This window comes from Carcharodon carcharias, chromosome 20, assembly GCF_017639515.1.
Source record: "Carcharodon carcharias isolate sCarCar2 chromosome 20, sCarCar2.pri, whole genome shotgun sequence".
Classification (NCBI taxonomy): Eukaryota; Metazoa; Chordata; class Chondrichthyes; order Lamniformes; family Lamnidae; genus Carcharodon; species Carcharodon carcharias.
The window spans coordinates 57,972,002-57,999,194 of NC_054486.1; the positions used below are offsets into that span (position 1 = coordinate 57,972,002).

General features: G+C 38.5%; 1 protein-coding gene across 6 annotated transcripts in view; it reads right to left on the reverse strand.

Annotated features, from left to right (window-relative positions):
• The window catches only part of daam1a (dishevelled associated activator of morphogenesis 1a), a 202,813-nt gene that overhangs the window by 96,008 nt on the left and 79,612 nt on the right, over positions 1–27,193 (reverse strand). For all 6 annotated transcript variants that reach the window (XM_041214678.1, XM_041214682.1, XM_041214676.1 and 3 more), the window contains exons 2-3: positions 26,086–26,307; positions 3,081–3,170 (exon numbers count right to left, since the gene is read on the reverse strand). In XM_041214678.1, coding sequence (XP_041070612.1) covers positions 3,081–3,170; positions 26,086–26,274 — 279 coding nt within the window. In that variant the 5' untranslated portion in view covers positions 26,275–26,307. The remainder of the gene's footprint in view (positions 1–3,080; positions 3,171–26,085; positions 26,308–27,193) is intronic.

A 27,193-nucleotide genomic window follows, 5' to 3' on the forward strand; every position in this document is an offset into this window, starting at 1 on the left:
CAGGAGTGGGCATGTTCGCTGATAATTGTACAATGTTCAGTACCATTCGCGACACTTCAGATACCGAAGCAGTCCATGTCTAAATGCAATATTGCCAAATGCAATGTCCAGGCTTGGGCTGAGAAGTGGCAAGTAACATTTGCGCCACACAAATACCAGGCAATGACCATCTCCAACAAGAGTGAATCTAACAATAGCCCCTTGACATTCAATAGCATTACCTTGCTGAATCCTCCACTATCATCCTGGGGGGTTACCATTGATCAGAAACAGAGCTGGACTAGCCATATAAATACTGTGATGACAAGAGCAGGTCAATGGCTAGGAATCCTGCAATGAGTAAGTCACCTCCTGACTCCCCAGAACCTATCCACCATCTATGAGGCACAAGTCAAGAGTGTGATAGAATATTTTCCACTTGCCTGGATGACTGCAGCTCCGCCAACACTCAAGAAGCTTGACACCATCCAGGTCAAAGCAGCCCGCTTGATTAGCGCCACATCCACAAACATTCACTCCCTCCACCACTGACACTCTGGCAGCAGTGTACACCATTTATAAGGAACTCACAACCTTCCTTGGACCGCACCTTCCAAACCCATGAACACTACCACCTTGAAGGACATGGGCAGCAGACAGGTGCAATCGCGACCACCTGGAAGTTGCCCTCCAAGCCACTCACCATTCTGACATAGAAATATATCGCATTTCTTTCACTGTTAGCTGGGTCAAAATCCTGGAACTCCCTCCCTAACAGCACTGTGGGTGTACTGACGCCACATGGACTGCAGCGGTTCAAGGCGGCAGCCCACCACCAGCTTCTCCAGCGCAAGTAGGGATGGGCAATAAATGCTGGCCTAGCCAGTGACACCCAAATCCCATGAATGAATTAAAAAAATATCGGCCATGATTTAAGCGAATGGAGGAGTAAGCCCGAAAGCCTGAATTGCCCATTTCTATTCCTAATGTTCCCATAACTGCTCAATCTCAAGCATACTTCGAGATGGAAGAGATGAAGTCTCTTCAGCCAGGAGTTTGCCATCCATGTGCTAATTTCAATTTTACCTATTTATGAGGTCCAAACTAATGTTTTTAAAATTATTCAGATTGGTAACTTCAATTGCTGTGATAGTGATTAGTTAAATGCTCCAAGTGAAGGCTTGAAGAGTTTTTTTCCATCAGAAAAAAAAACTAACTCCCACCCCCACCATCCCAGCAATGTTAAGGACTTGAAGTTGGAGATGGAGATTTGTATAAGGCGGTTGCCCAAATAACCAGAGGCACTTAGATGCCACAGGCAAAGGAAGTTGTCATTTCTGACCATATTCTGGATATTGAAGTCAGGTTCGAGGAGAGTCTTAATGCCTGCATAATGAACCTAAAATAATATGCAAAAGTATAGGTCCTTGAATTATAGATAGCAAACCTATCCCCCAAATATACTTTATGCAATTTATGCTAAACACAATGACTGCCTTTGGACATATGTGAAGAGACTTAGGTTCACAATATATCATGTTCCTAGAAGACTCAAAATATTCAGATTATGGATCTTTGGTTTACCAGGCACAATACTGCTTAAGAATGCAGTGAGAAGGGGATAAATGCACTAAAGACCAAAATTCAGCTGAGCAGGATGTTCAGGAGGGAGCATAGGGCTGCAGATCATCAGAAAAAGAAAAGGGAAAGCCAAGGGAAAATTTAGAAGATGCAGATGAATATACCAAAATGAGATATCACTTAGATTTTGAAGTCATCTGAGACCTGCTCAGGTATCTAAAATGTGCTTGTACATGTAAGATAGCATGTTCCTGCTCATTACTTCGCGACACTGTCCGAATCAGAAGGAAGTATTTTAACATACAAATCAGAAACAGAGGATGAATAGCAAAGTCAGCCCAAGTGATTGATTTTTCTGGAGCATACACCAACACACATCAGTTGAATATGCCTTCCCTTCATAAATTGTTTCACATAGCTTGAGAGAGCGAGAGAGAGAGAACTATCCTCATAATTGAAATCACGAGTCATTTTAAGAAATGTACCCAATGAAAAACAAAAACTGTTATTGATCTTCATCAGCTGTAAAAGCTCCAAAACAAGGAAAATTTAAAGCCTTTCCCAGGCACGCAAGGTTCTAATTTTGATTTTGTGATTTTTTTTTAAGAACAGAAAGATTGGCTCAGATTAAGGAAAATAGAGGGAAAATTTAGCTAATTGGAGGCGAACACATGACATAACTAAGTTTAATATAGAGAGAACAATCTCAGCAAAAAAATAAATGTCATGAAACATTCAAACCAAGACCAAGTTGTTGGACCAGCATTCCATATTTAAGTACATCTCCCAGAAATGCAAAATGTACCAATCAATACACTATGGGCATTTTTATTGCTTTTACCAAAATGTATCAATGCTAGTTAATTTTAATGGTTCTTCAATTGAAGAAAATGAAAACCTTCAGTGATCTATCAACAGAAATTATATCCTGTTATGTAGGACTATGATCATTTCTTCATCCTCTCTGCAACTCAAGAAAAATTACAACCACTTTATACTCTTCCACTCTTCCTCCCAATTTCCATCGTTTGAAGGTTTTTATTCCAACTTACCAGCGTAACTAACTCAGTCCTCTTTTCTTGGTTCTCTCATATTATCAGCATTAGTTATCTGCACCAAGGGAAACGATGTATTGTCCCCTACCTAGAAAGCTTTCACCATATCATTTAGAAATGGAAATGAGGGAAAGTCAAGTGAAACACAGATGCTACGACTTTACAAGGGGAGGAGAAAATACACCAGGAGCTACCTCTTGAATGCTGTTCTCAGACTCATCACGCTAGCTAGTTAGTGGGGCAGCAGTAGGAACTGGGACTCTGTTCTCTTTATTCTTTCCTAATCTGAAAACAGCAAGGCAGGAACATTTAAAAAAAGGCAAACACACAAAATAATGATGAATATTTTTTCTCTCGTGCAAATCATGAGTGACAAGTATACCCTGAATTCCAGTTCTCATATTTTTACCTTCATTAAAGTCTACTTTTAAAAAAGATAAGTTTTAAGAATAATAATTTTCTTACCTTTTTCTTACTACAATATATCTGCCACTTCTTTTCTGCAGGAAGTGCAAACATGGCTTCCCTGTGTTTATCAGTAAGGTCAAGTTCATCCTAGGAAGATAAAATACAAGGTTACAGTCTTAGAAAACAAAACCATGTTTTAGTACATTTGTTATTTGTTACTATTCCCAATAAGCTTTATGATACTAATAGTCAAACATTTATATAATGGGGTCTAGCTTTTACATTAGCCTCTTGTACTCAAGAACTGCCAAGACTGACCAAATTAAAAGTCTGTCCTCTACTTACTTGTCCTGCTTAAAATCTTTTTTTTTCATCATCAGCCTATTCTAAAGCCACAACACAAGATATATTGGCCATAACACTCAGAGGTCAGACAAATGGCAGGTGTAAGATGAGACAGCATATTATAACTGAGAACACATTTCTGAACCTTGGGTTCAAAGTACTAGGTTTTTATTAAAAAAAAAGGATGTTTTATATAGCATATAACTTGCTTTCCTTTAGGAGCTATTTATGTGAACACTAATGCAGAGAGCTACAGTTTCATCTTACACTAAACTGACCTCAAGGTGATCGAAACAGAAGCTGCTGTTGCACACCAACAGTGGATAAAAACATTAGTTTTCCATCACTGCCATAAAATGTAGTGGTGGTGTCAATCAGCATAATCCACATTAAGATGGAATGGACATTTCAATGTGTACAAATCCACGACACAAAACCTATGCTTCTCAATAGTTCCATGTTCGTGAGGTGTTATTATGCATGGGATATAAACCAGAGGTTTGGTGATTAATTTGCGTGTACTAAGTTAGCAGAGCCAATCGACATACTTAAATGGGTGTCACAATTCTTAGGTTTTTGGAAAGGGCAGGGAACAAAACAACTGGTGCTCAAGCTCTACATCACTATTCAAAGATTCTCAAGAATATGCCTGGACATTGTGCAAGGACACAACTGAACTGAGCAATGAAGCTCCGTCTTTAATTAGCCTGATAATACTCACTATCCTCACTCATTTATGAAGAATGTTCAATTCAGTGGAGTACTGAATGCTCTCAGCAAACATGCAGCATCAGCAAGGACAAAGGAGGGCAGCCAAGGAAAAGGGAGAAGAATGAAAAAGAAATATGTTTGAAGATATATCCTAATATTCTTGCCAAATAGTGAAACAGGCCTGGGTTTTGCAGTAGGAATGTGGCAAAATTGTCAGCATTAGTCCTCTGAAACTGACAGCAACTTCTGGGCTTTACATATATGCAGTTAAATGCTGAAATCCATAAGTTGCTATATTGTATTCTACTCTTCTCCATTGGGTGTGCTGTTGAAGAACCGCCAGTCTGCATTCAATTAGACTACAACACAAAACTGACAAGAATATGCCCTCTATTAATCTTGCTGTTAAAAAGCCTTAAATGAGGCGTAACTGGATATTTAACTGTAAAATTCAAAAATCTTTCTGGAAAAATTAATTCTATATTTGTGGAAAGTCAAGTTTCTCTCGCGAGATTAAAACATTAAAATATGGATATTTTTCAAATTCTTGAAATTCCAACTTCTGCCTTAACCCCAAGTATATGCCACACACTCTAAAATGTAATTACAAGTGGAGAAAAAGTGTTTTTTACATCCTGGTTTGCTGTATGTGAGAATACTTCAACGTGATTGGCTATTTGTACTGCTTGATGACATCGCTGTTCCTGGACACCTGGAAATTCCTTCGACCTGGTGCCAGATTCTAAGCTTGGGAAAGAGGAAATCCACCTCACAAAGATAGGTCCTTACAGCCATGCAACCACAAATACAAGACCACAAGCTCATTAATGTTTGCTTGCACCTCCAGAAAAGAGGTGGCCTTAATTTAACATCTCAATTGAAAAATGGTGTCTCCCAAAATACTGGAATATCATCTTAGATTATGAGTGACAAACATGGTGTAAAACACTGCCTTACTTGGCAATCACTTTTCTATCAGTTTAGCGATTTAATTTAGATCTCATCACAACAGAACATAAATCTGACTTAAGCCAGCACTGGATACTTTAGTCATTCTTACCTGGGCTTTCTGTACCTGGGTAAATTTTCATGACTCGAGTGTTAAGGCAAATGCTAAATACTCAACAGCTCAAAATGGCAGGGATGTCAAATGTAATTTTGCCACAGTGGGTGATTCATAATAACACCTATCAGTATATTTACGCACAACCGAGCTACGTGATACAATTAAAAGGACTGAAGTAATTTAGAGACTGCTGCATAATAAGGTCATTGAAATGTCTTGCAGGGGCTCGGGATAGACTTTTTAATAACGTATTTCTAATCAGTCAACTCCAACTATGAAGGACAGTATTAATATGCACAGTCAGCAATGATTCCCCAAAAGCCTATCACTTTTTTTAAACAAAGAATATAATTTAGCAATATTCATCATACTTCGCTTTATTTTAAAATACATAGGATATCAAAAGGCTGTTTTTCTTCTGATCTGCAGCCAAAAGTTTGCAAGCACCTTGGGCATATGTCACTATTCATCATCATTGCTGGGTCAAAATTCTGGAACACTGCAGGATTAGTTTCATCACATGGACTCCAGTGCTTCAAGGCAGTGTCTCAACGCCACCTTCTCAAACACATCTAAGAATGGGCAATAAAAGCTGCCCTTGCCAGCGATACCAACATCAACAGAATAAAGTCATTTTTTAAATGCCCCTGCAAATCTACAAACTTCCCTCAGCAACAGCAATTAAACCAACATTTTCTAATGGCAGTAATTGGACTTAGTTTGGATGGAACAGGTGTGGTTAAACACCTCAGCAATTAAAGGGATTGAGCATTTTGAGGTGTAAACATATTACAACAGTGCATCAAGTGGTTTCCCTCAACAATGTAATGGGAATCTGAATAGATCTTTACATATATATTTTTATATACATGAATATAGCAATATGCATCATATAACAGAATGTGGGGGGAAAGAGAGGGAGAGGGCCACAGAGAGAATATTATATATATATATAAAATATATATTAAAATGTGGCAGCCTAATCCTGCAAGAGCAATGCTATTTAACACTTTCCGAGTCAAGGTGTTCATCTAAAATGCCTCCAAACAGTTCTAGGTATGATCAGTGCAGTTAGATATCAGGTATTGAAGCAGCTAGAATTAAAACTAGGGAAAAAAATGGAGTTAGGGATTATGAGGGTCAGAGAGGGAATAAAGATCAGCTAGTCCTCATGTGATGTATACCATCCAGTGATTCTTGCTGAACATTACATCCACTAGGCATTGGATAAAAACAGAGCTAGGTTGGTTATGATGACCCTTCATCAAATACCAATGTTTAGGCTTACAGAAGAATGGATATTTAATGAAGGTAATGGATGGAGTCCAAAACTAATGGAACCATATTCTGGGAAGAGTCAGTATCTTACAAGAAAAAAAGTGGAAAATTTGGCAAATTTAAATAGGAAAACTAAAAGTAAAATGAGTTTTCCAAGCAGAAACTTGGTCTCATTTTTGTCCAGTCACCATTTCTTCCTTAACAATACAAGTGGCATGTTTTATCGGAAATGGCAAAGCCTTTGTGGAACCCTTGTAACAATTTGCTCATTCTTGGGACCTGTCATCACATTATTCACTCTTCCGAAAACAGAAAAATATTAAACAGCAGACCACAGAACAGATGTATAGCATTATAATATCCTGCTGATCTTGAACAGCTGTTCTGATGTAATTGCAGGAAAACAAACACCCTGCTTGAAATTATATTATTTAGCTAAACAAAGCAGCAATTCCTTTCCGCTCTACTTTGATTTTAATAATAAATGGAATTGTTGGTTAACATTACAGTCTGTAGACACTTTACTAATTATAACATTACTTGGTTATCACCAAAATCCAGAATTTGGAATAAAACACATCATAGAATTAATGTTATAGAACAGTTGCCTAAAGTGAATGCTGTGGATACAGGGTATATTGTACATGCAGATAATTGTCTGTATGGAAATTTAATTAATTATTAAATTGGATAAATTATTCAAACATTGTACAATGTCCCAAACCATAAAAGGAATAGTACTCTCCAATGTTTGCTCACAAGTGTACATGACATGCATTTATTATTCAGAGGCAGTTTTCCCTAGCTATCTAAAGTTGGATCAGTTACAAAATTACAATATCATAATTATTTTGTTTGAATATCAAAAATCTAAATCAATGCTATAGATGGAGAACATTTATAATTATAGATCCATTTTCCAACAGCAATTAAATAAGTACAGAAACAAAACACGACTGCAATGCATTTTTATTCATGTTAATGTGAGGAGTACCATTACTATTATCTATTCAATACTACACCTATTCAATACATTACTTGAATCTGATCATCTCCAGCTGTGTGAACTCATCATGTTTCACTTCATTGGCATTGCCTTTTTCCCTTTCGTTTAGTCCATTCAACGATTCATCTATCCTATTCAGTCTTTATCAGATTCCAAAAAGTCTACAGCTCCTTATTTGTTTTCACTTCTCTCACAAATAGGTGAATTAGTAATTGTCTTTCAAACCAATATACTTAAGGACCTGCTGAGTTTTTCCAGGTAATTCTGTTTTTGTTTTGGACTTCCAGCATCCACAGTTTTTTGTTTTTATTACTTAAGGAGCTGCTGCAAACTATCTTTAAGAGTGCTACATTGTTGAACCATCCTGAAGTGGGTGAGTGGGGTGATGTGTCGTAGTTGTAAGGGTAGTCAGTAGTTGAATCCCCTTGAATCAGAGTTTGAAGCTCAGGCCTCACATAATCCAGCCAAAATCTTTGCCATCCTAGCAGTTAACTCACTAGGAATTAGGTCATTTTCTTCACCATGGTCTCTACTGCCATTTGCTGAAAATATTTTTGCTCGTTAAACCCATCCTCTTGATCAAAATCTGTTATAGATTATGATAAACTTGTAAAGAGAGACCTACACCATGATGGCCAGATCACAAGCTTAATGATATCATGCACTGGGAATGATCATAACATGAAAACATTTTAAGAAATGAAAGGGAAGCAGTGTAATGAACTATTTACATGTAAAACAAACTTTACACCTTCAAAAGTCATACAATAACCTGAATATTCATACTTGGAAAAATAAAACTGCCTCTGTTTCTCTTTATATCCATCAATCAAGTCTAACAATTGGTTAACATGTTCTGTGTTTGATCTGCTGGGAACTTCAGGACAGTGGTTGAAATTGGGGGTTGAGGGGAGGGAATGATTTCTTGGGGGCCTCAACATTACCAAAGGCTCATAAGGTCAGTCATTTGAGATTAGTGAGCCAAAATAATGCACTAGGATTCCATTTTAAACCCAGTTTCCATTACAAAATGTACAGATAATTACATTGCAACACAAGATAAATATGAAGCTGTCAGTTAAGCAATTACTCCTTACTGAGATGAGCGCACTTTGTTTTAAATAATGCCGTATATAGAAGTCATATGGATTCAAAATGTTAACTCTGTTTCTCACTCTGCAGATCCTGCCAGACCATCCTAGCAGCTAACTCAGTTTTTCCAGCATTTTGTTTCTAATGCAGTATGTAGGCTAATTTCTTACGAATTTTAGAATTAGGGCTGACTTGAATTTAAATTACTCAAGCATTACCACTACAATGGTGAGGGGGAAAGAAAATTCTCAGTCCACATTATGTTGTGCAACAGTTTGGGTCAGTTGGTGACATGCACGCCTTCAGGCAGGAGGTTGAGTGCTCAAGCCCCAACCCAAGATGTAGCACATAATCTAGGGTAACGATAGTGCAGCAAGTAAAATTGGGGATGCCCAAAAGTCCAGAATTAGAGGAGCGCATGTATCTCAGAAGGTTATGGGGCTGAAGGAGATTAGAGATAGGGAGGGGCAAGGCCATGGAGGAAACTGAGGGATTTGAAAACAAGGATTTGAACTAAAAAAGGCATTGCTTCACCAGGAGCCAGTGTAAGTCAACAGCTCTAGATGAGGAGTGCAAGTTAGGCACAGACAGAGTGTCGGACAGCCTAAAGTTTCGAGGGTAGGAAGTGGGAGGCCAACAAAATGGATACCGCAATAGTCAAATCTAGAAGGTAAGAAAGGCATGGTTGAGGGTTTCAACAACAGATGAGCCAAGACAAGGGTACAGCCAGGCAACAAGACAGAGGTGCAAATAGGCAGCTTTGGTAATGGCATGAATACGTGGTCAGGAATTCATCTTTGGCACAGGTCACAGACTGGTTCAGCCTCAGTTGCCAGTGAGAGGGATGGAGTTGGCAGTTAGGGCACGGAAATTGGAGTGGAGACCAATGATAATGGCTACATTCTTCCCAATGTTTAGTTGAAAGAAATGTCTACTCATCCAGTACTAGATGTCAAATAACCAGTCTGACAATTTAGATACAGTGTACAGTGGCGATATACAGCGGAGGTGAAGTAGAACTGGGTTGTCAGCATACAGAGTCTGACACTGCATTTTTGGATGATATCACTGAGAGGCAGCATGTAGATGAAAAATAGGGAGGTAGCCAAGGATAGATCCTTGGAGAAGACTAGAGCAGAAAGAGAAACCATTGCAGGTGATTCTTTAGCTATGATTAAACAATGGAACCCAGTCACACCCAGCTGGATGACGATGGCAAGGCTTTGGAGGACAGTGTGGTAAACCATGTCAATGGCTGCCGAAAGGTTGAGAGGGTGTGGTGGGATAGTTTATCTTTGTCATAGTCACTGTTAATTAAGTAATTTATGACTTTGATAAGAGTCACTTTGAGGTGAAAGCCTGATTGGAGGGTTTCCAGAAAAGCAGCGCACAGATTTGGGAAACATGTTCAAGGACTTGAGAGGAAGGGGAGGTTGGAGACAGGGGTGGTAATTTGCAAAGACGGAGGTGTCGAGTTTTTTTTCAAAAAGGAATGATGATACAGATTTGAGGCACTTCAGTGTAGCACTGTCAGATGTGCTATCCTGCAGATGAGATGTTTGAGCTTTTGATTTAACATGTCTATTCTGATGGTTCAAACAGATGGTCAAAATCTATTATGCTACTCAAAGAGAAGCAGGGAGTTCTTCTCCCACTAACACCAGAAAATAGATTAATTATCTCACTCTGGTTGTGGGTGCAAAGCACTGCCACATTGCTTAAGTTGCAGAGGTAATTTTTATTATTCACTCTCAGGATGTGGGAGTGACTGGCAAGGCTGGCATCTATTGGCATTCCCAAGATCTCGTGTTTACTAATACCAGCTGATTTTTTTTTTAAAAGCTGAAGTCAAATTCTCAAAATGCTTTGGTGGAATTTGGCCTATGCAACATAGCAGTAGACTTAATTCTCAGGTCTTGACTTTTCAAGTCCTCTCCATGGCAGTTGCTCACTTACAGGACCATTGAGTTCCCTATTGGAAACACTTGAATTTGGCATTCTTTCTGATTCTAGATGTAGAAAAAGGAAAATTCAACTATAGTAATAGTCCTATAACTGTTCAGTATTGCCTGAAAAGACAGGTCTACAAAAGGGAGGGGGGAAAAAAGCTCAAATTTTGGATAATTTACATATTTTGGAGAGGTGAGGAATGGGCTTATAATTCCAAGTACTGCATCACATAATTATAAATAACTAAACTATAAATATTATACAGGACAGAGACAAGTTTATATACATATGTACTGTTCCGTTACACTGCTGAGAGTCTGTAACAAGAGATATTCACAGCTGGTTAAAATATCTGCTTTTCTCTTCCAAAATAACCCTGGGGGAAAAAAGTTTGTTTGGGTGGATCAGTGACATGGAAACAATGCACAGACACCATCAACAATTTTCCAGTAATTATCTTTTAGAAGTGGCTTTTATGTTTGTACCAATTGAATTGCTAACGGAACTTCAATTATTACATTTTTCTGCAAGAGCAGCTGGTCAAAGGGATATGGGAATAAAATGTATTGTTTTAAACAGGAGTAAATGTTCACTATATATCACAAAACAAAAACAAAAACAGAATTACCTGGAAAAACTCAGCAGGTCTGGCAGTATCGGCGGAGAAGAAAAGAGTTGACGTTGCGAGTCCTCAAGACCCTTCGACAGAACTTGAGTTCGAGTCCAAGAAAGAGTTGAAATATAAGCTGGTTTAAGGTGTGTGTGTGGGGGGCGGAGAGAAAGAGAAAGAGAGAGAGAGAGAGAGAGAGAGGTGGGGGGAGGTGTGGTTGTAGGGACAAACAAGCAGTGATAGAAGCAGATCATCAAAAGATGTCAACAACAATAGTACAAAAGAACACATAGGTGTTAAAGTTAAAGTTGGTGATATTATCTAAACGAATGTGCTAATTAAGAATGGATGGTAGGGCACTCAAGGTATAGCTCGTACCTTGAGTGCCCTACCATCCATTCTTAATTAGCACATTCGTTTAGATAATATCACCAACTTTAACACCTATGTGTTCTTTTGTACTATTGTTGTTGACATCTTTTGATGATCTGCTTCTATCACTGCTTGTTTGTCCCTACAACCACACCACCCCCCCACCTCTCTCTCTCTCCCTCTCTCCGCCCCCCACACACACACCTTAAACCAGCTTATATTTCAACTCTTTCTTGGACTCGAACTCAAGTTCTGTCGAAGGATCATGAGGACTCGAAACGTCAACTCTTTTCTTCTCCGCCGATGCTGCCAGACCTGCTGAGTTTTTCCAGGTAATTTTGTTTTTGTTTTGGATTTCCAGCATCTGCAGTTTTTTTGTTTTTTTTCACTATATATCTTTGCCTTCACACAAGACATTGAACCGAGGTTCTGTCTGCCTTCTCGGATGGATGGTTAAGATTGCAGTGCACTATTTGGTGAAGGGGATAGAATTCTGCCAGTCTGCTGAGCAATATTGATCCCTCATCCACTATCAAACAGGTCAATGGACAGAAAAATTCTGCAATTACCAATGTTTAATTCTTGCTCGATAACTGTCCTCTATGAGCTTCACCTAAATTATCTAATATACCGAGCTGTAATAACAGACATTCTGCCTCAATAATTAAATTGCCAAACATCACACCACATAGAGCAGTATACTACCAGAAACAAATTTCATTATTTAAAATTTGGTATTTGCACCCGCTTTGCTGCTTAGCATGTCCTTTGCGAGGACAGTGGCTCTTGCTGTTAGCTCGCTGAAGCTCTACATTCAGCCAAAAGCCACATTTATGCTAGGCTTGCTAACTAAAAACAAACCTTTAAAATTTATTACAAAATAAGCACACAGCTGTTAACTGAAGTGTACAAATGAAATGATTAATATTCAAATGGATTAGTTATCCTGATTTGAAAACCTAGAGAAAACGAACAGATGAAACGCAAGTTAATTAGCTGCTATTGCATCAGGAACATAAGTTAGCACATTGAATACAAACCATGATCTGCAGTATTCCTTGTACGATACAGCAATGAGTTACCTGCATTATTATTAGAGGCGTGGCTGCAGGATGACGAAGATTGGGTCTGAATATTGAAGGGTACATGATATTCAAGAAAAATAGGAAGCTAGGTAAAGGTGGAGGGGTAGCACTGTTAATCAAAGAGGGCATTAGTGCAATAGTTAGAGATGACCTTGGTTCAGGAGATCAGGGTGTAGAATCGGTTTGGTGATGATGAGGAACAGTAGGGGAAAAAATGTCATTAGTGGGAGTGGTCTACAGGCCTCCTAACAGTAGTCACAATGTAGGACAAAGTATTCAAGAGAAAATATTGTGTGTTTGTGATAAAGGGACAGCAATAAGCATGGGTGATTTTAATCTACACAAACTGGAAAAATCAGATTGGCAGTAGTAGCCTGGATGAGGAGTTCTTAGAATGCTTTTGAGATAGTTTTAGAGCAGCAGGTTACATTAGATTTGGTATTGCATAACATGACAGGATTAATTAACAGCCTCAGAGTAAAGGCACCCCTAGGTAGCAGCAACCACAATATGATTGAACTTTACATCCAGTTTGAAAAGGAGAAGAGTGGGTCCAAGACTAGTATCTTAAAAACTTAAATAAGGGCACTATGCAGGGGTGAAAGCTGAGCTAGCTGAAGGGAACTAGGAAACTAGGCTAGAGGATAGATCAATAGAGAAGCAGTGGCAGACATTTTAAGGGGATATTTCAGAATATTCAAAATAAGTACATTCCTTCTAAAAAGAAAAACTCTAAGGGGAGGACCCACCATCCGTGGTTAACTAGAGATGTTAAGGAAAGCATCAAACTTAAGGAAAAAGCATACAACTCTGCAAAGATGAGTGGCAGGACAGATGATTGGCCAGAATATAAAGAATAGCAGAGAATGACCAAAAGGTTAGTCAGGGAAAGAAATCAGAATATAAGAGGAAGCTAGCTAGAAAATGTAAAATTGGATAGCACGAGTTTCTACAGGTACTTAAAAAGGAAAGGAGTAAAGTGAGTGCTGGTCCTCTAGAGAGTGACAGTGGGGAGTTAATAGTAGATAATAAGGAAATGGCAGAAGAAATGAACAAATGTCTTGCTTCTGTGTTCACTATAGAGGATACAAAAACAATTCCACTAATAGTTGCAAATCAGGAGGGGATCAGGAGAAAGAACACTGGGGAAACTGTACTGAGCAAATTGATGGATCTCCTAGGATCTTAAAAGAAGTGGTTAATGGAAGTAGTCAATGCACTGGTGTTAATTTTCCAAACTTCGCTAGATTCTGGAAAGGTTCCATCAGATTAGAAAGCAGCAAGTATAACCTCTCTATTCAAGGGAGGAAGGGAGGCAGAAAACGGGAAATTATAGGCCAATTAGCTTGACGTCTGTTGTGGGGAAGTTATTAGAATTGATCATTAAAGAGGTTAGAGCTGGGCATTTAGATGAGCTCAAGGCAATTGGGAAAAGTCAGCATGGTTTTGTGAAAGGAAAATCATGTTTAACCAATTTATTGAAGTTTTTTTGAAGGAGTAACATGCGCAATGGATAAAGGGTAGTCTGTAGACGTGCTATACTTGGATTTCCAGAAGGCGCCACAAAGATTATTACAGAAAATAAAAATGCATGGTGTAGGGCTAACATATTAGCATGGATAGAAGGGCTTGTTTCCACAGGAATTTAGAAGAGTGAGGGGTGATTTGATTGAAGTATACTAGATCCTGAACGGCCTTGACAAGGTGGACATCAAAGAGATGTTTCCTCTTGTGGGTGTGAGTCCAGAACTAGGGGGCACTGTTTTAAAATGAGGAGAATTTTTTTTCGCTGAGGGTTATGCAATTTTGTAATTCTCTGCCTCAGAAGGTGGTGGAGGCAGGGTCATTGAATATTTTTAAGACAGAGGTAGATAGATTCTTGTTAGGTAAGGGAATCAAAGGTTATCAGGGTTAGATGGGAATGTGGAAATCAAAAAGCAATATGATCAGCCATGGTCTTATTGAATGGCGGAGCAAGCTTGAGGGACCGAATAGTCTACTCCTGTTCCTATTTCTTATGTTATTATATACATACGTGCCAAATTATAAAATTAGCATAAACTGACAGCTGCTTCAAAAAGAAAAAGGCACAATCCCAAAAGATATGATTTTGACATCAAGTATTGTTGATGTTTCACCGCGATTTCAGGTCAGCTTTGAGGGATGTACCTGCAATGACAACAAGGCAAGATTTGGGTCTTCCCCTGTCTCTCAGCATTTCACGAGGATTCTTTTCAACACTGGACGTGTCTTTCTATAAAACTGTGTCTCTTGGGAATGTGATATGAGGTGATGTCATCTAACCCATAATGTTCAGCAAAATCCTTAAACTCTGGAGGTGAATTGGGTTCTATTATCAAATATCACTCTTTCAGGAATCTCTTGCTCAGCAAACAGAACTCATACTGCTGAGATGATTGTTGCAGCTCTCAAATCTTTCACCTTCCTGATGAATGGGTACTTAGAGGGATACTCTGCTACTAGATTCTTGATTGTCTGTGGATAAGTCGTCTCCCACAGTTTGCCGTTGTCTGGGTGGTGCTTCAGTAGCTATCATCTCTGCTGTGTATTTATATACTTCTGACATAGAAGCATAAATGCAGTGTATGGCTTTGTAGATGCCAGCTGATCTGGCTCTGAGCTTACACTTCTCCATTCCCATGTGGCCTTCACGTATCTCCCAAATTCTTGCTGCATCATTTTGGGTAGGACGAGTCTGGATCCAGCCAGCTGAACACCATCTTTCAGTAAGATGTAATCTCTGATGGCCAAAATTACGGTAGTATTTGTCTGAGTTTGCTATATCTTATCAGAACATCTCAATCACTTGTTGAGAGACCATCTGTAACTCTTCTTCTTCACTAGTCTCATCTCTAATTTGACTCAATCTCAGAGGCATTACTTTTACTAGGGGATAGGTCTTTATATTTAGTTATTTTACCTAATGTTTCTCCTGTGGCAACAACCGAGTTAGGGTATCTGCTTGTATCATTTCTCTATCTGGATTATATTGCAGAATGCAATCATTACTCTGAAGCCTTAAGAGTAACCTTGGAAGTCTTGCTGGTGCTCCACAAACATTTTTCTTAAAGGTCTGCTCTGGTGGACAATGATCACTCTCTTATGAGCTCTCTCCCACAGAGGCATGTAAGGAATTTCTCACATCCATACACCAGTGCTAAAAGCTCGCTTTCTATGTTGACATATCTGGTCTCAGCAATTGTTAGGGCTATAGATGCAAATGTAATCAGTTTTCACTCTTGAACCAGGGCTGCTCCCAGTCATTTTGTAGAAGCATCTACCTGCAGAGTGATAGGTCTGTCATTCTACCAGAAAAAAACCCATATCCTTGCATACTAATTTGAGTCAATTGAAACGCAGTTCATGTTTGACCACTGGTATTCAACATCTTTAATCAACTCGTGTAGGTTGTGAGTGTGTGTGTGTTCTGACAGGAGGTATGAAAGAATTCATGCACTGGATCAAGCCAAGGCAACATCTCAGCACTTTCTTGGATGTAACAGCCATTGCTCAGGCTCCCTCTCCAGAGTTAAGCCCTGAATCCCTGTTACCCATGGTCACCATGGTAGGCACAGAACGTACCATCGAAAGTTGATAGGGGGAACATTCAGATTTCTCTAAGATATGTTCAGGAGAACTTTCTAGACAGTATGTTTCCTGCCCAACGAGGAAGGAGGCATTGCTAGATCTAGTCCTGGGGAATGAAGTGATACAGTCAGTAGAGGAGAAGCTCAGGGATAGCAAAGTTTAGATTAGGTTTAGCTATGGAGAATTCAAAAAAACACAATCTGGAATAAAAATCCTTAATTGCAGAAGGGCTAATTTCAGAGAATTGAGAAGAGATCTGGTAATCAAACACTATCAGGCAGAAATGCAGTGGAACAATGGGTGGCCTTTAAAAGAGGAGAGAGTTTTGGTTGAGTTAGGTACATTCCCACAAGAAAGTAGGAAGGCAATGGAGGCCAGAGCTCCCTGCATGATAAAGGGAATTACAGAATTGAATTAAGCAAAAGAGAGAGCATGACAGAGGTCAGCTTAAGAACACAAAGGAAAATCAGGCTGAATATAGGAAGTACAGAGAAATGAAAAGGAAATGAGCGAATAAAGTACAAAACATATTAGTAGCTAACATAAAAGGATGGGGGGGAGGGAAGAAAGAGAAAGAAAGAGTCTTTCATTGGCATATTAGCAGTCACATTTTTCAGAGGAACATTGGGACTGATTAGGAACCAAAATGGAGATCTACAGGTAGAGGCTGAATATGTGGCTGAGGTACCAAATTAATACTTCGTATCTTTTACCAAGCAAGACAATTGCCAAAGTTAAAATTAAATGAGGAGGCTGCCAAGATACTGGCTGAGGTAAAAATATAGATGAAGAGGAGATAAGAGAAAGGCTGGCAACACTTGTGAATAAATCATCTGGTTTGGATAGTGCGTATCAAAAGGTTGCTGAGGAAAGGCTAGAAATTGTGGAGGCGCTGGCCATAATCTTCCAATCCTCCTTAGGGGTGATGTTAGAGTACTGGAGTTGTACAAACCCTTGTTCAAGGAGGAGAGAAAGATAAACCTGGCAATCATGTTATTCAATTCTACACCAATGGAGGAAAAGCTTTTAGAAATAATAATCTGGGATAAAATTAACTACTTGGACACGTACGGTCTAAGAGAAAGAAATCCAGCATGGATTTGTTAAGGGCAAATGGTGTTGACTGATTTGGTTGAGCTTTTTGTCCTTATCTATCCTCTGTAACCTCAAATGTGGTTGACGTGACATAACGTGCTTTATGTGGTGTATATATAGACTTTCGAAAAGTTTTTGGTGATGTACCACAGAGTGACTTCATAGCACAATTGAAGCCCATGTGACAGTAGCCGCACAGGTGTGAAATTGGCTAAGGAATAGAAAAGAGTTGAAGTGAATCATTGCTTTTCAGATTGGAGGGACGTACACAGTGGTGTTCCCCAGGGTTTGGTGCTATGACCATGTCTGTTTTTGACATACATTTATGACTTGTACGTAAGAGTGATTACAGATCTGTGGATTCTAGGTTAAACATTTTCATTTTACTCTATTTTTTGAAGTGGCAATTTTGCACCGTGAAGTACCTTGGATTTGTAAAGCATTGTACAGTCAGAGCAAGCCTTGTATACTGTATAACCAACAAGTTGAGCTAGGAGGTTCAGTCTTAACTTATTTCAGGAAATATTATTGAATGGCACACAGTACATAAATTGCTTCTAGACAAAGTCATTCTATACCATTTCTTGACCCCATTCTATTTTACATATATTTTGTAGTAGAAGTTAAATTCTGAAGTGTATTTTGCACAATTAGTTAACTTTGTTGCATCATAGCCCATATTTGCAGTAGATAGCCACAGTAAAGTTCCAAATTAAAGTGTTATGAAAAATAAACTTTAACTCACAATAAGTAGCCCTAATACTATCAGTGTACAGCCTATGGAAATTTGTGAATAAACCACAAATATTACATTGCAGTGAATATTTGTACAGCATTTTCAAGAGGAACTGAATTACACCAACTTCCTGATCCCTTTCCCATTCATCTTTCATCTTCAATGTTTGGAAAGGCAAACGAATAGTCTTGTACAGTTAATTTCTCATCAGTTTTATTCTGTAGCTAAATTACCAATATATGCAGCAGTTGATTGTTATTTCAGCCACCCTAGCCATACAAGCAGTCCAGGAGCAACTATGACACTTGAGCAGAGCGTAGCATGCACAAAAAACATGGTCAATTATAGGAATACACAGACTAATGTCATTATCCTTAATTAGTTATGTAAAATACCCCTTACGGAATAGAATTATTTTAATGACCGGTCTTCTAAAATATTACCTTTGCAATTGTGATGCTAGGTAACATATACCAATTTAGTTTCAACTTCTGGCAACCTGACTGGTTAATTAAATGAGGCTAGACTAGACACTGACACTTCACCATCTGCATCTCCACAACAAAAAAGTATCAGTGGTCATTTAGAGGAAAGCTCCAAGATTAATGTAATTATCCCTAATTAGTTTTGTAAAAAGTCCCTTAGGAAATTAAGTTATTTTAATGACTGGTCTCCTCAAATGCTACCTTCACATTTCTGATACTACGTAGCACGCACTGATCTAATTTGAGCTCCTGGCAACCCTACTGGTTAATTAAATGGGTCTAGGTGCTGACATTCTGTTCTGTACCTCGATCTGGAAATGGAATTTTAGCAGTGAACCCAGCAGAGTGAAAAGCCAGGTCACAATTTCAAATTACTTTTTATTTCTTCAGCTTAAACAGTTTCAGTTATTACAAATGTGGCCTATAAAATGTCTGATACCAATTCAATACCATTTGTTTGCTTTTGAATTCAATGCCTCGATATTAAAATCCAGAATTATAATTTGTCCTGATTAATTTTTTGCCTTTTAATAAAAGGACATGCCCTTTCACCACAAAATCCATGAATTATATGACTGGATCCTTCTCTTCCACATTTACAAATGCATTTTCTCAAAAAGGTTTCCAAGCTTAAAAACACATTACCTATGAATATGGCGTGTTCAGTTATATTATTCACCTTTAAGAAGGGATCTGATGAGGTAAAAGGACAAAGACATTGGAGTATAGCAGATTCACTTATAATTACATGGGTAAATATGGTCTCCTGGAACATGCTTGATTGTCTTAAGCGGTTTGGAAGAAGTTTTCCCACAGTTCTTTCTAAAATTGTTAGACTTCAAACTGTTGGCTCATTGTGTAATTAAGGCTTAAATTATCAAATTGCACTGTACATAAGCTTAGTGATTAAAAGTCTTAATTTATATTTATTATTGGGATGATCCACGAATTTCAGTATGTTGTTAAGAAGTTCTTAAAGTTGGCACCTCTAAGTGCCAAATACTGTGATGTAGCTCTAAGAGAGAACACATGGACCCTACGAGAGTGAACTGAAGTTATAATGACACATTTGGGCTCCAGTGAGTGTATCTTAGCAGTAAATGGAGGCCAAAACTGATTAGCCAGGAAGGTGGCATGAGGACTAGATGTTCCAGGATCTCTGGTCAAAAGATACAGGTTAAGGTTTAGCAGTTAAAAGGGAAGCCAAAGCAGTAACATTGATTGGTCAGGATGATGGGCTGAGGGCTAGAATGTTCCAAGGACCTCTGGCTAGAGTTGTAAATTAAGGTTAGATTGTTGTGGGGAAGCTAAGAAAACTCTTCTTTTTGATCAAGCATTGTAAATATTGGGTTAGAAATTCTTAGTTGTGTCCATCCAGTTGCACGTCCTTGGGCTAAATGTTGCAAATCCACCTGCATATAAGGATATTTTTTAAAAAGGGTGCATTACTAGGTCTTTGAACTTGCCAAGAGTTAGCATTTGTCACAGGACACTTGCTTGGGGGCATTTATCAAGAAAGATAGTTAGGAGTCGCGCAGTTGTTGAGAAATTAGTGTTTATGTAGGACATTGCCAGTCAACAGTTATTTGTCATGGGCTGAAGGGTTGCTGTAAGAACGTAGTATTAGGATTAGTTAGTGGCTAAACTGTCACAAGGCTGAGGGTTATTGCAAGAACACAGTATGAGAGATCAGTGGATCCAGTACAGACAGGTTTGCCAGGGCTAAAGTCATGAGAGAGAGAGAGCGCGAGATCATGAGAACACTCAGCAGGCAGTGAAGCTTCAGCAATTAAGATGGACTGGGAAGTTGTGGGTGGAAAAAGGATCCACTAGAGTTGAAGTCTTAAAGCTGCAAAAAGGGATTTGCACATATGCTAGAGTTAAGTTGACTAAGCTAAAATCTTGAACGACGTCAAGAGTCCAGGTTCAAGGAACCAAGAAGATAAGATCCCCCGAGGTCCCAAGAGACAGACTGACATGTTGAACTTGAAAATCATGCCATGCCTCAGCTGTTGAAATGCTGAACAATCTTTATTGGCCAATAAAAACTCAGTTTGCATTCTAAATTAGTATTTGTCCTTTTTGCCAATATGGTTATTCCTTGACAATATTATGGTTTAGAATAGAGTCCAAATCCCTACAACTAACTTCAGATTTTTGTTTTGCCTTTCTGAAGGGTTAACATTAACAGCTGTTGGGAAGTACACTCTGAGTTTAAATCTACAAAAGAGCATGATGACTAATGACGGGTCCAATGGCTTTGGCATTATCCTTTTCATACAGTCAAAATAAAAGTTCATAACTGTCTTATGACATTCATAAGTTATGCAAGTTCATAATTTTTAATTGTGGAAAATTTTATATCAGCAGTCCTACACTTACAATAATATACAGCCACAAGCAGCCCCAGAAACAGAATGCACAAATCCATACAATGTAAACAATAATTTCAATAACTAGCACAGGGATTCCACATGTTCTGGATTACATAACTGACAAGAATGTATACTCAAACATTATAAAGCTTTGTAAATAAATGTAATTTATCCCCACCTGCAATCATTATATCAAATTGAACTGGGACTATTAGATTTTTACTGTTGGCTTTTGGGCATATTTCTCTAAAATACTTTAAAAACAAAGGCATTTGATTCTGCATGAACCAGCCAGCCTATTATTCATAAACAAAATAATGTGGAAACATTTGCATTGTGAACACTTCAGTGTTCTATTTCACTTTTGAATTTGTCTTGGGTTGGCCAAGTTAGCTATCTAACATTGCAATTAAGCACCCAAATTTAATCCCAACACATAGAAAACGATTGTTAAAAATTACAAATTTAATCATAACTGTTTTATCCCTCATCATCCTTGCAACATTCAATATTGACAACTACTCAAGCTTCCTCCAGTGCCTTGCTTCCATTGTCCAGCTTTGCAAGCCTGCTTTCAGATTGCTGCAATCCTACCTCTGAATTAGCCAGCTCAAATCCAGCTATGGTTTCTTCTCCCTCTCCTGCAGCATCCAAGATATTCTCTTGGCCCCTTTCATTTCCTCAGTGTTATTATTTGTAGGCACATGGTCAGCTTCCACATCTATAAAGATAATGCTCAGCTGTACATCTGCTCCATCTCCCTGCACTGGCAGCATACTTACCCAACATCCATTTTGGCATGATCACAAACTCCTCCAAAAGCATTATCATTTGCCCCCACCACAAACTCAGTCCCCTTGCCCCCACCACAAACTCAGTCCCCTTGTCAATTATTTTCCTCTGCTCACATCACCTCAGGCTTTACCAGACCATTCACAATAGTTTCATTCTATTAATCTCTTGAGCTTTGTTGTAGATGCATCTTAGTTCCTGCTACCACAAAAAACTTAAATTCACCTTCAAACATAACCTCTCTCATACATTCTTAACTACTCCAGTACTCTCCTTGGTCTCTCACTTTCCATCCTGCATACAAATCCACAAATTTTGCAACATGTTGTTGCAGATTCTATCCTACACAGTCTCCCAAGACACCATCCTCACTGACTTAGAATGGCTCCCACCCACAATGTATTAAATATAAAATCTTTTGTCCTCATCTTTCAACCCTTCCCTGGATTCATATTGCCCTACCTCTGCAATTCTCCCTCCTTCGCATACTGAATGCTATTTACCCTCTGACTCTGGTGGTTTATGCAGCTGCCCTTGCACCAAATGCTTTCTCCCACCACTTGTAGCTCAGCCTTTAGCCATCGGGGTCCTACATTCTAGAAATCATCCCTTTAATTTCTCCATCTCCCTTTCATCCTCATTCCTTTGAGCAAACCTTCAGTTATGCCACCTTCCTAACACCAGGTCCACTTTGTTCCTTTCAGAGAAGCTCCTTGAAGTAGACTGATTAAAAATTGCATCAGACTAAAGTGTCATTTTTTTAAAAAAGGAGTTCCACAAGAAACAGCAATCAAATGCCTTCTGACTTGTGATCATACATTTCAACTACCATACATAAATGTGCTAGAAAGTCCTGGCTACAGCTTGTTTTAAAGATCTGATGAAAATTATAAAATAATTTCAAAAAGCAGAAAAAAAGTTTAAAGAACAGATGACCATTCAGCCCATCGCTTATGTGCTAGCTCTTTGCTGGAACAAAGACTATTGTTCATTTCCCAAAGTCATTTTTCTTACTCTTCACCAGAACTTTAGCCTACACTGCCCTTTATCCCGCATCAGATACCATAAAAGGCAGCAAAACTCAGTAACCGTAATAGTCAGCTGCATGAGTGTAAAAAAACTATTCAAAAATACCATGTAAACAGGTTGCGATCTGAAACTTGCAAGTACATTTAAGAATACAATTGCACTGCAAAGGTAGCATTATTGCAAATCACTTTTGCTTCACACTAATAATGTACTAACACAGCATGATTGGAGGAGAGTCTCCCTGTACTTCAGCATGACACCTGACTTAAGACTATGCAGATTTAATTAAGATGTAAAACTGAACCACTGCTGCATTTCCAACTTAATTGAAACTTTAACTTCAGAATCATAGAATTTTACAGCACAGGAGGCAGCCACTCGGCCCATCGTACCTCTGCCGGTTCTCTGACATTGTTATAGACAAAATGAAATTCAAGCACTTAAGCTATGTACTGTCAAACAAATATTATGAGCCCTCACATAATCCAACATATAATCTGATCCTATACTTAAATACTCTCCATTAGACAAAAAAAATAATTTCAGCTGAAATAGTATCAGAAAGCACCATAACTAACTGGCTTTAACAGTTAGAACCAGATTTATTTTTAATGCTCTTTATGCATTCTGAACATTAGCAATTCCATCTGAATGTTACAGAAATGCAAAGCTAACACCAAAATGACATTTATAAACCTCAAATTCAATTACTGCCAAGTTAGCTGAAAGTCCACATTACTTTCCAGCTCTAATAGTTGACAAGATCAGCATAACACCTGCAATTGTACCAAGGAATCTACTGGGCTGTTCTGCATAACGGATTCCAAAATTAAGAGCTGAATGAATCAAATATTTCCAAAGGTTTTATACGGACATTATATTTTGATCCTTTTATGACTTCAATTGATTTTTAAATCTCAAGCACCAACAGGTTTTAGCAATATCAAAAGACATTAATTTTCAATTCAGAGCACATGCAAAAAGGGACCACTATAAGTCTAACATACATATAATTGCATGGATCTTTGGTTATGAACTAGCTGTACTAATGTAGTCTTCTTGCTCAGACTATAACATGGTCACACATAGCATAAAAAAACTTCAATATATCAAATGACTTGAATGGGTTTAAAAACTAGAAGTACAAGCTAAGAATGTCACCTGAAATATAATCTTGAAACATTTATTTTTTTGGTTCTATAGAACACTAAACTTCTTTATATTATTTTTGAGCTCACAATGGCAAACAGCCTGATTGTTCAGCTCAAAGCAAAGGGAGTATTTTTTTCTCATTTTGTCAATCTTTGTTTTCAACTCTGTCCTAATTGCAAACAAGATCCTTTTTGCCACTTTCCAGGAAAGCCCAACCTCCATGTTGTCCTTGCAAAAGAAAATACCACAAAGTTACACTCATCAACCCAGCAGAGACAGGAAATAATGTTCCTCAGATGAGACACTTGCAAGGACTAGATCCTAGTGTGCACCCAAATAATACAGCCATACAATGGGCATTGTTACGAACAGAGCTGGCTTCAACACCATTTCTACACTGACATTTACAAGCACAGCTGAAAATAGGTAACCAAACTGGAAGTTCTGAATTCTATCAAAAGCTCCCTCTCTGGTCAGCAATTTCAAACTCAACACAAAGAACCACTGTAAATGTTTTAATTAAATCCAATTTAAATGTGTATTAAGAACAAGAGAACATTTGCAATTATTTAATTGAACTGTGCTATATTAAGAGAAATCTGAGCCAGCACATTAATGATTTGTTTATCATTTGTCAGTATTTGTAGTATGCATCTTATGGACCATGCTGTAAAATAGGCCATCTGTGGAGAATCTTGCATTCTCTCTAGAGATTCAAACAATGTGGTTAAAACCACTTTTCTCTCTAAGCTACTTGACTGCAGCAACCTGAAAGTTCCAGCGCAAGCTGTACAGAAGTTAGTCCCTTTAAGTAATTGTGTGTAGTCACTTAAAAAAATTTAAAGGGCCTACATATTTAAATGAACTACAAAAAAAGTACATTGGTTACAGCTGCAGAATCAGGTTAATAATGATGTTACAGTAATCTAGATATCATTGCAGAGACCAAATTTACATTTAGTATAAGACAGTGTGGAAATTTGTATAAATGTGTGTGGAAATGTTTTATACAAGCTGATCAGCTCTCCTTTTCCCTCATCCACTTTCTACACACCATTTCTTCCTTTGTCTTTATTATCTCTCCTTCCATGTAAAATAGCCCAGGTGACTTATTTGCAGGTTTTACCCAACAAGAGGGATGAAAAAGTGGACGTGATTAAAATTCCCTTGAGCTTACTTCTGCCCATGTCAACAAGCTACCATCACAGCTAGGACTAACAACTTGACACAGCAAATCATTAGTGCCAGTCTGCAACACTCGGTCGGGGACAACTCTTTGCGCTGGAAAACCAACAAGTTTCGGGCAGACCAAAGAGCGTCTTTCACTGAGTTGATGATCCTCCAGCTGCAGTTGATGTTTCTCTCGGTGTGTGTACCTGGGAACAGCCCGTAGAGCACAGAGTCCTCTGTCACAGAACTGCTCGGGATGAACCTCGACAGAAACCATTGCATCTCTCTCCAGACCTTCTTCGCAAAGATACAATCTACAAGGAGGTGAACAACGGTCTCTTCCCCACCACAGCCACCTCGAGGGCAACGTGCAGAGGGGGTGAGACTCCTGGCATGTAGGAAGGATCTTACAGGGAGGGCCTTTCTCACCACCAGCCAAGCTACATCTTGGTGGTTGTTGGAAAGTTCTGGCGATGAGGCATTCTGCCAAATGACTGTCAGTCTGCTCAGGGAACCATCCCACAGGATCCACCCTGCAGACTGGCACATTCCAAGGTCCAGGACTACATGCTGAGGAACACAGTTAAGCTTGGGGCAGCCGCCACAAAGGCGCAATGGGGAAGAGTCACTGCCTAAGACCTTTCTGCCACAGTGCACTGAGGGACTGGGAACTGTTTAGAGGCCCTCAGGCTGTACAGCTTAAAATGAATGTCTGCCAATGATTGTAATATTCATTGTTTGTACTGATACACCTTGTGATTCATGTTGTAAAAGTTGAACCTGATTGTATTTTTGTAATGGTGATTTTGAAATGGTTCGAAATGTTTTTGAAGATTTATGAATAAAGTATATTTTTGCAAAAAAAAACCAGCAAATCATTAGTGCAAGAACAGGACCACAAAAACACACCTGTTATTAATGTCTAGTTACCAGCACACACAATTATTCCTATTTCATGCAAATCTTTATTCCTTCACAAATTCATTTGTAACAGGATTTCACAACAATTACTAACTTTCAGAAAAACTGGTACAAACCATTTTGATGTACATCTAAAAATGAAGATTCATATTTAAATACACTGTTTGTGAAGACTGTACGTACCACAAGTTCAGTGAACATGATATCCAGTTCTTCAATAGGGGGCATGGGCAACGCTGGCTCCATTGTTTGCAATGCAAAATTGCTGTCATTTCTTAGCCTGTATGTGATCTCTGGGTGGTCACTCCCTCGAAAGCAGCAGAATATGAAGGAAAGACCTCGACTGCTTCTCTTTCGAGGGGCCATATTCATATTTCTTGACTTACTTGTCACAGCCAACGACTCCTACAGAACCGAAGAGAGGGAGATAATGGCACTTAGTATAGGAATATTTAAATTCAAAATTCACAAGTGTATAAGGTTTACAACATTCAACACTTTTGACAGTTAGTTTCTCCCTGCCAAAATTCTAAATATTCTTTCAACTTTTTTGCAAGAGAAACTTGAGAAACAATGCAATTTTAATCCAACCTTTTGAAAACTAGAATTAATATTGGCTGATTTTGAGTAATACATTTACTTTTCACTACACAAAAGGCATGTTTGCACAAGCAACTTCAATATTTAAAAATAGCGCCAACATAGTCACATCAACTTCTACATATGTCAAGCACCATACTTAGCTGCCAAGTATTTCAGTTAAGTGCTGTCATTGATATGTATTGGATCATCTCAGTCTGGGTTTCTATTTGCAAACAACTCTCAGTGTGACAAATAGGAGGTTCTTAATTTAGGCAAATGACAATTTCTGAGAAATTATATGAACATGTCTTGCTTGTCTAGTCTATTTGGATAATGAATAGTTCAAAATGGGACCAAAGATCAGGTCAGAACAGCAATACAACACAATGGTCAAAAATTTGATGCATCGCTAATATATCCACCAACCATCTTCCATCATGCTGTATCAATTAACAGTCAATATTTTAGATTTGTAATTTCTCAAATTTTTCAGCAGCCAAGTTACAATTGCTACAACTCTCAATGATCAAAAACAATATGTCAAATGATCTTTATTGTCAATTTGGCTACCAAACAATAAATATTGAGCCCTTTTACCCTCAGAATCCTGTAAAGCTGACTGTTTAATATTTACCAAAACATTTCAAGACAATGAGGGAGAGAAGGAAAGGAATGATTTTGGTGCAGCCAACCATGTCTTTGGTGTGCA